At 40.0% G+C, this 12492-nt stretch overlaps 1 protein-coding gene across 2 annotated transcripts in view; it reads left to right on the top strand.

Annotated features, from left to right (window-relative positions):
- ANOS1 (anosmin 1) overlaps positions 1-12492 on the top strand; it is a 176541-nt gene that overhangs the window by 131939 nt on the left and 32110 nt on the right. For both annotated transcript variants that reach the window (XM_074966423.1, XM_074966432.1), the window contains 2 exons: positions 3023-3228; positions 6546-6690. In XM_074966423.1, coding sequence (XP_074822524.1) covers positions 3023-3228; positions 6546-6690 — 351 coding nt within the window. The remainder of the gene's footprint in view (positions 1-3022; positions 3229-6545; positions 6691-12492) is intronic.

Genomic DNA, 12492 nt, shown 5'->3' with positions numbered 1-12492 from the left:
ACAAGCTGCTTCCAGCTAAAGGGGATGTGGGGAGAAGAGATGAACTCTGGAAAGACACGGGCCAGGTCATTCCTTCTCCCCTTCCCCACTCTTGCAGCTGGAAACCGCTTCCATCCCTTCCCTCCCGCACGGTGCCGAAAGGCTGCTGCTGGCCACATTCTTATCATAGAATCCTGCGTGCCTCCCCGCCACACACACACGTGTTGTCTCAGGAAGATGCGGTGCCAGGTACCCAGAGAGCCAGGTCCGTCCCAGGGGCCCAGCCAGGCATGTAGGGAAGAGAGCACTGGTCAGGAAGAGTTGCATCGGTCAGTCACCCCCCTGTGTGAGAGAGGGGTATGGGAGTGTGTGTGTGTGTGACCCCTCCCTGTGTGAACCCTAAAGCCTTAAAGAAGGTAAATAAAAAGAATCCAACTATGCAGTGTTTCTTTTTAACAGGTGCTCTGTCAACTCGATGTTAATTTGAACGCTTGTACTGCATAGTTCTGATTGCCGTTGAACTTGCTTGAATACGAGTAAGTTACCTCGTGTCCTGTATTCAGTATAGGGAAATATGGTTGCCCTAACCCTTGCAGAAGTTGGAAAGTGTGTAGTGAATGAGATGGGATTGCAGGAAGAAAAAGGAGGGCCTTCTGGTTAAAGGAGCTGATTGGTGCCCTGGTGAATTGGATTTTATTCCACCCTGTGGCTCAGAGTTCCTATGTGATGCTGGATAAACCACTTAAACCAAACTTTTCACAGGTGGTCACTAATTGTGTGTTCCTCATTTTCTGGCTGCCTGACCTGAGACTCTGGGGTCTGGTTTACAGAAGTGCTGAGCATTCACAGCTGCAACTGAAGTCAATGGGAGTTGTGCTTTGAAGTTATAAGGTACTATGTGATGCTAAGTACTGTGAAAAATAGTTCATAGGTATCTCAAATAGGGCGTCCAAAATTAATGGATACTTTTGACTTTAATCTCTCTGTGCCTCAGAGAATAAAGGGAGATAATACCAAGGGTTTTATGAGTCTAGAACCATCCTGTACACTGACTGAGGCAGGAGTCCTGTGGAAACAACAGTATATGATCATGTAATTAAAAACTGTCTTGTAATGCATACACACAAGGGAGCCAAATTAAGGTTGCACAGATAGGAAATGTCAGAATTAAGGTTATCTTTTGAATTCAAATCATATGACTTCACTATTCTTGCTGCCTGGGTGCCAATAGGAGTGTCACTGGATGTACAGGAGAGACCGGTTCCCTCCTATCATTTTCAGTGCTAGGCCTTACACTGCCCCTGAGCAGCTAGGGCACACCTTATAGGGAATGTACTTCTGAGCCACTGCCACCCTAAGCACAAACATGATCACTTGCTCTTTGGGAGTTCAAAGAAATCATTTCAAAGAAAAGATTACCAGAATTGTTTAACCAGGGTTAAACAATGTATTTTCCCCTAGTCTCAATCTTGGAAACATCTGGACCATTTGGGCTGAAATTTCGCAAAACTATTCAGCCTGAGGCAGACACTTCACATGGAAAATTTCAGCCCAAACACTTAGTTTGGGAAAGTTATAAGATCCTACTTTTTAATTGCTTATAATGGGAAGTGTCAGGCAAGCTTAATAATAAGCTGTGCTACCAGCCCAACCTGTAGTATAGGGTCCTCCTAATCAGGACCTCCTCCTAATTCTCTTCCAGGATCTGTCACTGACTTCCTGGCCTAGGCCATAGTTTGCCACTCTCTCCGTGCCATACTGTTCTAGTTGCAGACAGCAGAACTGCCAACGCTGGACGCCTCCTCTGCATGAAATTGGGGGTGGTGTTGGTAGGACATGCTTTGAGAGAGTCCTCAGCTTTTGAATTCACTCTCCTGGGTGGTGAGGAATAGTCCATATATTGACCTTGAGGTAAATCTTGAGGCATGCCCTCTTTACTCAGGATGTTTTTGGAGAGAAAGGAATGTGACAATATTGGAAGGATGTTATAGTTATTTCTGTGGTTATTTTCGGGTTTTGGGGAGGCTGTTTTTTGGCTGTATTTTTAAAATGGTCTTTTTGTTTTAAATTATTTAAATTATTTGTATTACAAATCCAAATCTATAAAATGGCTAGAATAGCACTTCCCTACCTCAAAGTATTGTGAGACTTAATTTATATTCATAAAGCTCTTTGAGATCCTTGAATGAAGATGCTATTGCTGCCTAGATTTTAAGGTGATAGGCACGTTAGAATCGTGTTGGCTATATAAATCATTGAGATGGTTCTTGGTTCCACAAATACAGAGGCAGCTGCAGGATCCACATTACTTACCAGAAATTAAAATAGTAGGCCTTGTAAGATGCAAGGATTTGTTCATTGGTCTTATTTATTTGAAATAGAATGCATAGATTATAATGACGAGCATATAGAGTATTATTAGCTTTCTGGGTTTGGACTCCCTCTGGCTGGCAGGAAAGGAAGAGAGATGTATCTTTGTTGTTTTTACTCTAAGGAAATGCTCAAATACTATGGTGCTGGGCACTGATATGAGAACCTGGAAGGATGGACAGATAGGGGCATACATAGATTTTATCTCCTGAGAATTCCCTTAGGATACTGAAGAGAAAAATTCAGTATTCTACTCTTCATTCCTGGAAGGAAGTTAATTTTTCTCTTGGACCATCTATAAAACATTTTTGTCTTATACAGTTCCTTACATGTGTTTTGCATCTCAGCCAGAAGTAAAATCTGTAATATATTTTTTTTTATTGAACATCATAATAAATGTTCAACAAGACTTGCAGAATAATGGCACAACTAAACCTAATCCCAGAATGTACATTTGAAAAGAGTTTGGATTCCAAGTGGTATAATTTACAAAAGTTGATGAAACATATTCAGTTGTTTCTTAAGAATGAAGCAAACTTTGATGATAGCTGGTGTTATGAGTTCAGCAGTTAAATCTGTAGAATAGTTACTGAGAAAGGTCATCTTTACTTAATCCATATTACTTCATATTCTTGGGGGGGGTTGTTTTTGTTTTTGTTTTTTTTTACTCCAGACCCATCTGCTCCACCAGCCCCAGCTAATCTCAGAATTGCCAACTCCACTACAAATAGTGATGGAAGTGTAACTGTGAGGATTGTTTGGGATCTCCCGGAAGAACCTGATATCCCAGTGCATCACTACAAAGTCTTCTGGAGCTGGACAGTCAGCAGCAAGTCTGTCATCCCAGCTAAGAAGAAAAGAAGAAAGACTACTGATGGGGTAAGGAGCAAACTGGAAAATGAGGCACAAATGCTCCTACTCAGTCATGGTATATGAAAACATATTTCTGGTTTAAAAAACAAAATTGCGCTGTACCAAATAAATGTGAAGTCACATAAATAAATACGATGGAAAGGTGTATTCCTTTTTAATTTACAAGAAGATCACTCTGATAGTTTTATAGCCAGTTTTCTTTAGAAATAAGCATTGCTATTGTTCTGTAGAAGTCAAAGGGAGGAGCAAGTGTTGATTGACAGCAGAATTGAACCATATATACAGATGGAACTATTTTAAGTGTCTAATTCCAGATAAACTGGAATCTATTGTAGATGTACAATTAATATATAACACTAATTATTTCTCTAACATAAGGCTTATTTTACTGGAAGCCTCTGAATGATGGAATGCTCATTCAATAAAATGTCATCTATAGCATAGTTTTCATTATATCAAGGGAACTCTGGAAGTGATGTTTGCTCATATCAGAGAAATTTATGATGGGTTAGTTACCATGTAGGTCTAAGATAATAACAAAATCCTTCTTAAATAATCCTACTGTTTCTTTTTATAAATAGCTTTATAGGTAATAGAAATAGAAACCACTAAAGGCCATGGGACAGACTCTTGTCTTAGTTACATTAAGAGCAACATACTAGCAATATATTACATTCCTGATTCTTCACTACATCTGAGAACGTAGTGCAGAGTGTTGGGCCACAAGGAGGTGATTTCAGCTCTCTGATCCTCAGCCACCTGGCCGTAGTGGAAGTGAAAAGCAGCAGGGGGCCTACTCTAATTTCCGCTATGACAGAGGATCAGGCATAATGGAGCTCTGTTCCCTGGAATAACTCCCTGGAACACCATTGACACATGCCCCATTCCCCTCACACTGCAGATTGGGGGGCACCAGAGTTCCACCAGCAGAGAGTTCCCCTATGCAAGGGCAGTTCACTAGCTATTTCCAGCCATGTTTTACATGACATAAAGTGGACTTAGTGGACCAGAGACTCTGGTTTTATGTGGTGTTCTTCAATTAAAAATTCACTTTCAAAGCCCCATGGTAAAAACACATTGAAAATGAGGGTAGCATTCCAGGGTATCTCTGCTTTCGTATAACCACTGTGTATTCCATTGGTGACACCGGAGTAGAGCTGGCATATAAAAGGCAGGTAGTGAAGTCTGAAGTTCCCAGGTAAAGTACAATAGGTCAGAGATCTTCAACCAAAGAGGCCCCAATCCCAGGGATCCCTACCCAGGTATGTAGTGAGGCTGTCCTTTAAATCACAAAAGGAAGGAAATTCGAAATAGAAATGGATCCTTAGTTTGAATTAAAACCACTTTAGATGTATGAGTAGAAAGTGTATTACATCAAGATGGTTTAGAAACAGATAATAAATAAAACCTTGCTCTTATATCCAAAAGCACTTTACAAAGGATTAAGTATCATTATCTCAGTTTTCCATCATAGAAGATGACACGTTTTTATGTTAGTAGGTCCAAGTTCTGGCCTTAGGCTTCAATGAGAGCTGTGAACATATCTTATGACAACCAAGCACATACATCCAAAAGCAGAGATTAGCCCCTAGAATAACTTTCCTTTTACTCTGAGGAGAAGTATCTCATTGTGCTTTGTTCTTTTACAGCATACTGTGAAAGCTATAAAATGATAGTAGTAAAGGGGGAAATTCCCTGACGGAACTCCACTGAAGTCAGTTCTAATCAATGATCCATTAAATATTAGAACAACTTTTCCAAAAATCAAAATTGCACATTTCTAGACATGGAGAGATGTATTCCCCTGATTTGATAAGATCACTCAAACTTTTTAACCAATTTTGCTTTTAGAAATAACCCAGTCCATGCTTTTATGATTAAATCTATATGAAGTCAGTGGAATTGCCAGCAGAGAATTTGGCCTACAATATTTTACAATGAACAATGCCACTACATGAACTGGGGAAATCAAAAGGCTTAATCAATTTTATAAATCGCTCTCAGAACAAACCAAGTAATGATTGTTAATTTGCAATACTTTTAGATGTACTAACATACTATTTGGTGTTAAATATGACACTGCATGGTTGACACGCCACTCCTAGTTGACACAAGAAAGCTAGACAAGTAACAAGGAATTCAGAGGAGTCCTTGTGGCACCTTGTGGGTGAGTCACTACAAAAACTAATTTTCTCCTGCTGATACTCACACCTTCTTGTCATCTGTTTGAAATGGGCCACCTTGATTACATTGAACTCATTAGCACTACAAAAGTTATTTTTCCTCCCTTCTTGTCAACTGTTGAGAATTGGCTCATTAATACTGACCCCCCACTTGCTAAGGCAACTCCCATCTTTTCATATGCTGTGTATTTATACCTCTCTACTGTATTTTCCACTCCATGCATCTGATGAAGTGGGTTTTAGCCCACGAAAGCTTATGCCCAAATAAATTTGTTAGTCTCTAAGGTGCCACAAGGACTCCTCATTATTTTTGCTGATACAGACTAACACGGCTACCACTCTGAAACCTGTCACTCTGAAAGGAATTCAGAGTAAAAAAGCAGAGTCAAATTTGTGCCTGACAAAATATACAATGGGTGCATTTTTAGGAATAAATCTATAAATAAATGCAAAGAATTCAGAAAGGCTATGTCTCTTGTTTGCAGTCTTATGGGATTTGTTTTACTTTGTGGATTGTTAACTAGAGAATGAAAATCCAGTTCATGAGCCTCTCCATGCGGTGACATTGGAGAACTGAGTTGTTGTGGGTTGTTTGTTTGTTTCTTTTCTTTCTCTAACAAAGATGAAAAGCACTCTTGTTGGTATTTTAGCAACAACAGAAGCAAATAGAAAAATATTGTTCAATATACTGTACAGTATGTTCTATCTGTCCTCAGACTAGCTGTCTCTAGATAAAGCTTCCTGTTGCTTAGCTAATCGAGTCTGTCCAGGAGCTGGGAAACACAAAGTTTAGATTTCACTGGCCAAAATCTTTTTGGCATCAGAAAAACTGGTTATACATATAAAAAGAAATTTAGTCTTGGCTTAAAACAGCTGATGCCTGTATTTACTAAAGACAGGCAAGTTCTGTAGACATCACTAAGTTTAGCATTTTAAAAACTACACACAGAACAGAGTCCAAATGAAAGAGAGCATGAAATAAAAATCAAAGAAGAAAGCAAGTTGAGTTCTGGTGAAATTTATAAATTCTTTCTCATTCCAAGAAGAATTTTGTGTGCCTAAGACAACAGGCCTGCTTTTAATTTAATGAAAGCCAGCAATCCCATAACTGTTCTGCATGTATATTCTCTTTCACTATAGTCCCAAAATTATGTGGTCCTGGAGGGACTGCAACCCAACAGCAACTACATGGTGGAACTGCAGGCAGTAACATACTGGGGACAAGTACGACTAAAAAGCGCCAAGGTGTCTCTCTATTTCAGCTCAACTCAAACAACTATTAATAGTAAGTAACTGCATCCAAAGTCCTCTTACGCTCTGTTTTAACTGATGATTTCTCAGATTTCCAAAAATAAATAAATCACTCATTATAGGTGGCTGTATTATAGCATGCCTCTGTGGTCTTGGTCAAGTCACTTAACTTTTCTGTCTTCGTTTCCTCATCTGTAAATTGGGGATAATAAGTCTTATCTACCTTGCCTGTTTTGAAAATTACTTAAAAAAATAAACGTGTTATGCATGTGCATATTTGCAAGATCAGGGTCATAGTGTTATATTAGTGCTAAAATTCCCCAAAATACACATTAAACTTCCCAATAAACAGAGCAGAAGCAAATCCCAGACCACTGGCTTAACTGTACAATTTTCCCTTGCAAAAGTTTTTAAAATGTTGGCAATTCAAGTAGCCATAAATTCAGATCTTAGCACAAATTTATATATCCTGTGGATTCGGACAAAGGATTGATTCTCCTACTAGGATCTTAAAATATAAAACTGTGTCCCTGGTTGGCAAGAAGTTAATCCCAAACTTGTATCACATGCACAGCACTTACCTTCAAGATGAAGTCTTGAGGTATTAAGTTCTTTCTAAAACTAAACTAACGTGCTAAACAATACAGTGGAAAAATTCTTCAAATCCCGAGGGGCCTATACTGTGACACTCAATCTTAGTTAAATACTCTTTGAATAATAATTTGTCTCAGGTCAAGGTCAAGATTGATCTGCCCTTCCAACTGCCGATGTGTCATCTGATTAACCAAATACAACCACTGATGCTTATGACAGTAATAGTTTTCAGGATTAGACCACAAACAGTTTCCAAAGTTTGCCATTTTACCCATCTTTGCTTTCCCCATCTTCCATTCCTTTTGCATTAGTTTCCCTTTTATGTTATAAGCAAAATGAAAATTAATTGCAACAGTTTTTCTAACTCTTATATCATTCTGTATTCCAGTACTGAATATTCTGATTGCTAATGTAGGTGGACCGCTCTGCAAGCATGTTCAGTCTATTTTGGATGCAAATAAGATATATTCTATGTATACCGAGATATAAAGGTTGACAACTACGCAAGAACTCCCATTATAAGCAATGGTGCTTTCCTTTTCCTGAAGCAGGAGGGAGAGACAGAAATGAGTTTCCTTCCCCTTCTGCCTGCAACACACACACATTACTTTTATATGAAATGAGTCAGTTACATTTGGATATACCCCAAAGGATTATTTTGCTATCTTTCTTCAAGCCGTCAGGCTAAATCTGGTTATACAGGTGTCATTGCTGTGAGTACCAATAAGTTGTGCTTGGTGTGTGTATGTGGGTGGGTACGGGGAAAGGTTGAAAAATTGTTCAGCAGGCCCCAGAACTGCCAGCCCCAAGCTTTCAAAAAGTATATGCCAGGCTCTAAAGATTATCTTAAAAAATCATGAGATTAATAGAAATTATTTTGGGGGGGGGGTGTTTTTTTTCCATTCTGGTTTTTGAGCTGTTAGAGTTCATGTTTTTAAGCTTTTCTCCGCAACCATGAGGGTTAGAAACTTACACCCAGATCCTCAAAGGCATTTGGGTGCCTAACTCCCATTGAAATCACTGCCTTTGAGGATCTGGGCCTTACTTTTTTAAAAAACGAAAGCAGAGATTCTCACACAATATTATGATTCTAAGGCTTTTTAAAGAAAATCAACAAATATTGTGAGACTTGCCATAAAATCATGAGAACAGGCAACACTGAAACATATGAAAATGCTTAGGCTAACTCTGGATGAAGTTAGCAAAGCACAGCAAATTAAGGGCTTAGTCTTAGAATCATAGAATCATAGAATATCAGGGTTGGAAGGGACCTCAGGAGGTCATCTAGTCCAACCCCCTGCTCAAAGCAGGACCAATCCCCAATTAAATCATCCCAGCCAGGGCTTTGTCAAGCCTGACCTTAAAAACTTCTAAGGAAGGAGATTCTACCACCTCCCTAGGTAACACATTCCAGTGTTTCACCACCCTCTTGGTGAAAAAGTTTTTCCTAATATCCAACCTAAACCTCCCCCACTGCAACTTGAGACCATTACTCCTTGTCCTGTCCTCTTCTACCACTGAGAATAGTCAAGAACCATCCTCTCTGGAACCACCTCTCAGGTAGTTGAAAGTAGCTATCAAATCCCCCCTCATTCTTCTCTTCTGCAGACTAAACAATCCCAGTTCCCTCAGCCTCTCCTCATAAGTCATGTGTTCCAGACCCCTAATAATTTTTGTTGCCCTTCGCTGGACTCTCTCCAATTTATCCACATCCTTCTTGTAGTGTGGGGCCCAAAACTGGACACAGTACTCCAGATGAGGCCTCACCAATGTCGAATAGAGGGGAACGACCACGTCCCTCGATCTGCTCGCTATGCCCCTATTATACATCCCAAAATGCCATTGGCCTTCTTGGCAACAAGGGCACACTGCTGACTCATATCCAGCTTCTCGTCCACTGTCACCCCTAGGTCCTTTTCCGCAGAACTGCTGCCTAGCCATTCGGTCCCTAGTCTGTAGCAGTGCATTGGGTTCTTCCGTCGTAAGTACAGGACCCTGCACTTATCCTTATTGAACCTCATCAGATTACTTTTGGCCCAATCCTCCAATTTGTCTAGGTCCCTCTGTATCCTATCCCTGCCCTCCAGCGTATTTACCACTCCTCCTAGTTTAGCATCATCCGCAAATTTGCTGAGGGTGCAATCCACACCATCCTCCAGATCATTTATGAAGATATTGAACAAAACCGGCCCCAGGACCGACCCCTGGGGCACTCCATTCCTCCCATTGAATTCAGTAGAACTTTTACTATTTATTTTCATGGGAACAGAATCAGCCCAGAATTTGTTAGCAAAATCTCTTTACTGGTTATTCAGATTGTAGTAACAGATCACAAAACTGGGTAGTTCAAATGTAAGCAGAATATTGCTTGTCTTATAGCAAAGGCATGAATGCAGAACTGCAAAAGCCAAATGCTCTGAGTTGTTGTGCTATCTGTAACCTAAAGCAAGGCTCATAGTGGCAATATTTGATATGAGCAAGATTCTAAGAAAATATGGGACTGGCAATGTGTAATTGAAACACATTTCACAATTCATCATCATCATAGTGAAATTCTGGTTAAAAATGCTTTTAAAATTAACCCCAACTATGTAAGACTTAGCAGATCTGTTGCAGATAATAAGTAGATTTTGATCATAAAACTAATCAAGTGAGCTTGAATTAAAGTAAAAACTTCATAGAACAGTGTTAACCATGTAAACTATAGACACAATGAGACATGATCAAGTAGTTAGAATATTGAACTGAGATCAGGGACTCAAAGTCCTGTCCTCGGATACTGGCTCACCGAGTGACTTTGCACAAGAAACTTCTTTCCCCATCTATAAAATGGGGATAATAACATCTACTTGTCTACTTCAGAAGCATCTTGTTAGTCAGTTATGTTTCATAAGAACTTTGAGGTTCTTTGATGAAAGTTGGTATATCAATGCTATGAATTAGTATTTAATGTTATTAGATAGTTTTCAGCACAGTCACTGGGCAGATTGTGATCTCTCTTCCATTGGTGTAAATCTGGAGTATCTCCTTTTTGTTTAGTGGATCCTCTTCTGGATTCAGACTGGTTTCACTAATGTCAGAATCTGGCTCACTGTTTTGGGCACTGTTGCCACATCACCAGTGCCCAAAAATGCTTCTAGAGTCTGTGTTGCACTGAGCCTCTGCAGTCTCACTGCTGAGTTCACTAACAGGTCATGTTGCTGAGGAGGAAGGGAAGGAGGAATGTTTGCTTCACTTTCCTTTTTTACGCTTTGACACTTTTCTGCTTCCAGATTCCAATGCAGATCATATTTGACTGACTAACAGAATCTTTACCAACAGGGGTTCATTTATCCTAAACTGCATATGTGAGTTTTGTGGTTTCATCAGTTACTGTTCACTTCAACGGCACTCATCACCACAACTAACTTTAAATTCTCTTCTACAGTTTCTTTGGAATAGTCTAATCTCTCCTGGACTCTTTTACCCTCTATAGCTTCAGAAAATAGACTGGATTATATTTCTGTGAAGTCTATCAATCTCATCTCATTTCTTTTTACTCATGATCTATTTCATGTTACTTTGGTGAATTTTTAGGCTATTGCTTTGACTGGTTGTATAGGGTTTTTTAAATCCAAGTACATGACAGAGCTATACATCTGGTTGGTCTCAAATCTCTGTTATTGTCTTTAGTAATGTTGACCTTAGTAGATTTGCACACAAATATTAAAGAACATTAATTAAATTAAAGCCTGTGATTTCATTTTGACCACAAATCAATTCAATTCACTTTGATTCACAACTCTTTCTTCATTTTTTTCATGAACAGTTGCATAAACAGCTTGCGTGCGCGTGTGTATGAGGATATTCATGGAAAGTGAAATATTGCATGAATATTATGATTAGCTGTTATTTAGTCATTCGTGACTTAAGTGGAGCTACATCAAGTTGCATCAACTGAGAATCTAGCCCAGAGATTTTTGCACTATATATCGTAGTTGCTGTTGTGTATGAAAGTAAACAGTACGTAAAATGCCAGAAAAATATCTATTCCAGACAATTTATTCCCACGCTGTAAAGTGATCCAGCAAACACCACTGTATGATATTCAAAGCCTCTATAATTTGGTTGTGAGCATTATTTTCCCTTCCTGTTGTTTGTTAGTATTCTACTCTAAATTCACTGAGAAGAGGTAAATGAAGATTGGATGAAATGTCAAGATTGGATGCTTTTTTCTAAAATATATTCTCTAGGAATTATTTTGGAGAAGTTCTATGGTGTGTGTTACACAGCAGGTAAGACTAGATGATCACAATGGTCCTTTCTAGCCTTGGAATCGATGAAACTAAGAAAGCAGAGCTGAATTTCAGCGGGAATTTGGCGCTTCATTCCCTTAAATTCAGCCTGTGTCCCATTATAGGGTATATCACTAGTGCCTGATTCTAAAGGAGATATCATTAATTTACAGAGTATTTTTGCTAAATAAATATTATAATTTCTCATTGCCAGAGAGACACTTTTCAAGGATATTTAGAGAGATAGGGTGGCTGAGGTAATATCTTTTACTGGTCCAACTTTTGTTGGTGAAAGAGACAAGCTTTTGAGCTACACAGCACTAAAACTTGTCTCTTTCACTGACAGAAGTTGGTCCAGTAGATATTACCTCACCCACCTTGGCGTTCTAACATCACAGGACCAACGCTGCAAATAACTTTTCAAGGATGACAAGCCAAATTTTACCTATTTATGACACATTAGAGCATGCCTCTGTAACGGAGCGTGTCACTCAACACCACAGCACCTCCTGCTGGCCATCCTGGCAATTAGCTCTGGTTTGCCAGTGCGCTTTCATCTAGTGGCATCTTGCTGCTGTCGTTTCTGTTGTCAGGACCAATGTCACCCTCAGGATTGCGGTGTCCTCTTCTGGACACAGCCGTCCAGCTGTGCCCCACTCAGTTCCCCCCCACCCCAACTTCCAGGAGGGCCGGCAGTTCTCTGACCAGCCACTTGCCTCAGTGGCAGGCTGCAGTCCAGGGTCTGTCCACCTGTGTCAGTGGCAACTGGGGCCAAAGGGGGGGGGGGGCGGACGGCAGTCACACTCTGTATCACCTCCAACCCCCACCATCTGTTTCCCTGGGCCATTTTCCCCACTGCTCTAGCACCTTCTCCACCCTTGTATCAGGGCCTCAGTCTGGCAGGGGTTGGCCAGGAGCTCACTTATGCTCCCCTGACCTGTCCAGCACTGCTCTGACCATGGTGCTGT

The sequence above is a fragment of the Natator depressus genome, chromosome 1, assembly GCF_965152275.1.
Source record: "Natator depressus isolate rNatDep1 chromosome 1, rNatDep2.hap1, whole genome shotgun sequence".
NCBI classification, from domain to species: Eukaryota; Metazoa; Chordata; order Testudines; family Cheloniidae; genus Natator; species Natator depressus.
Note: the sequence above shows the minus strand (reverse complement) of the source record. Positions and strands in the feature narration are given on the sequence as shown.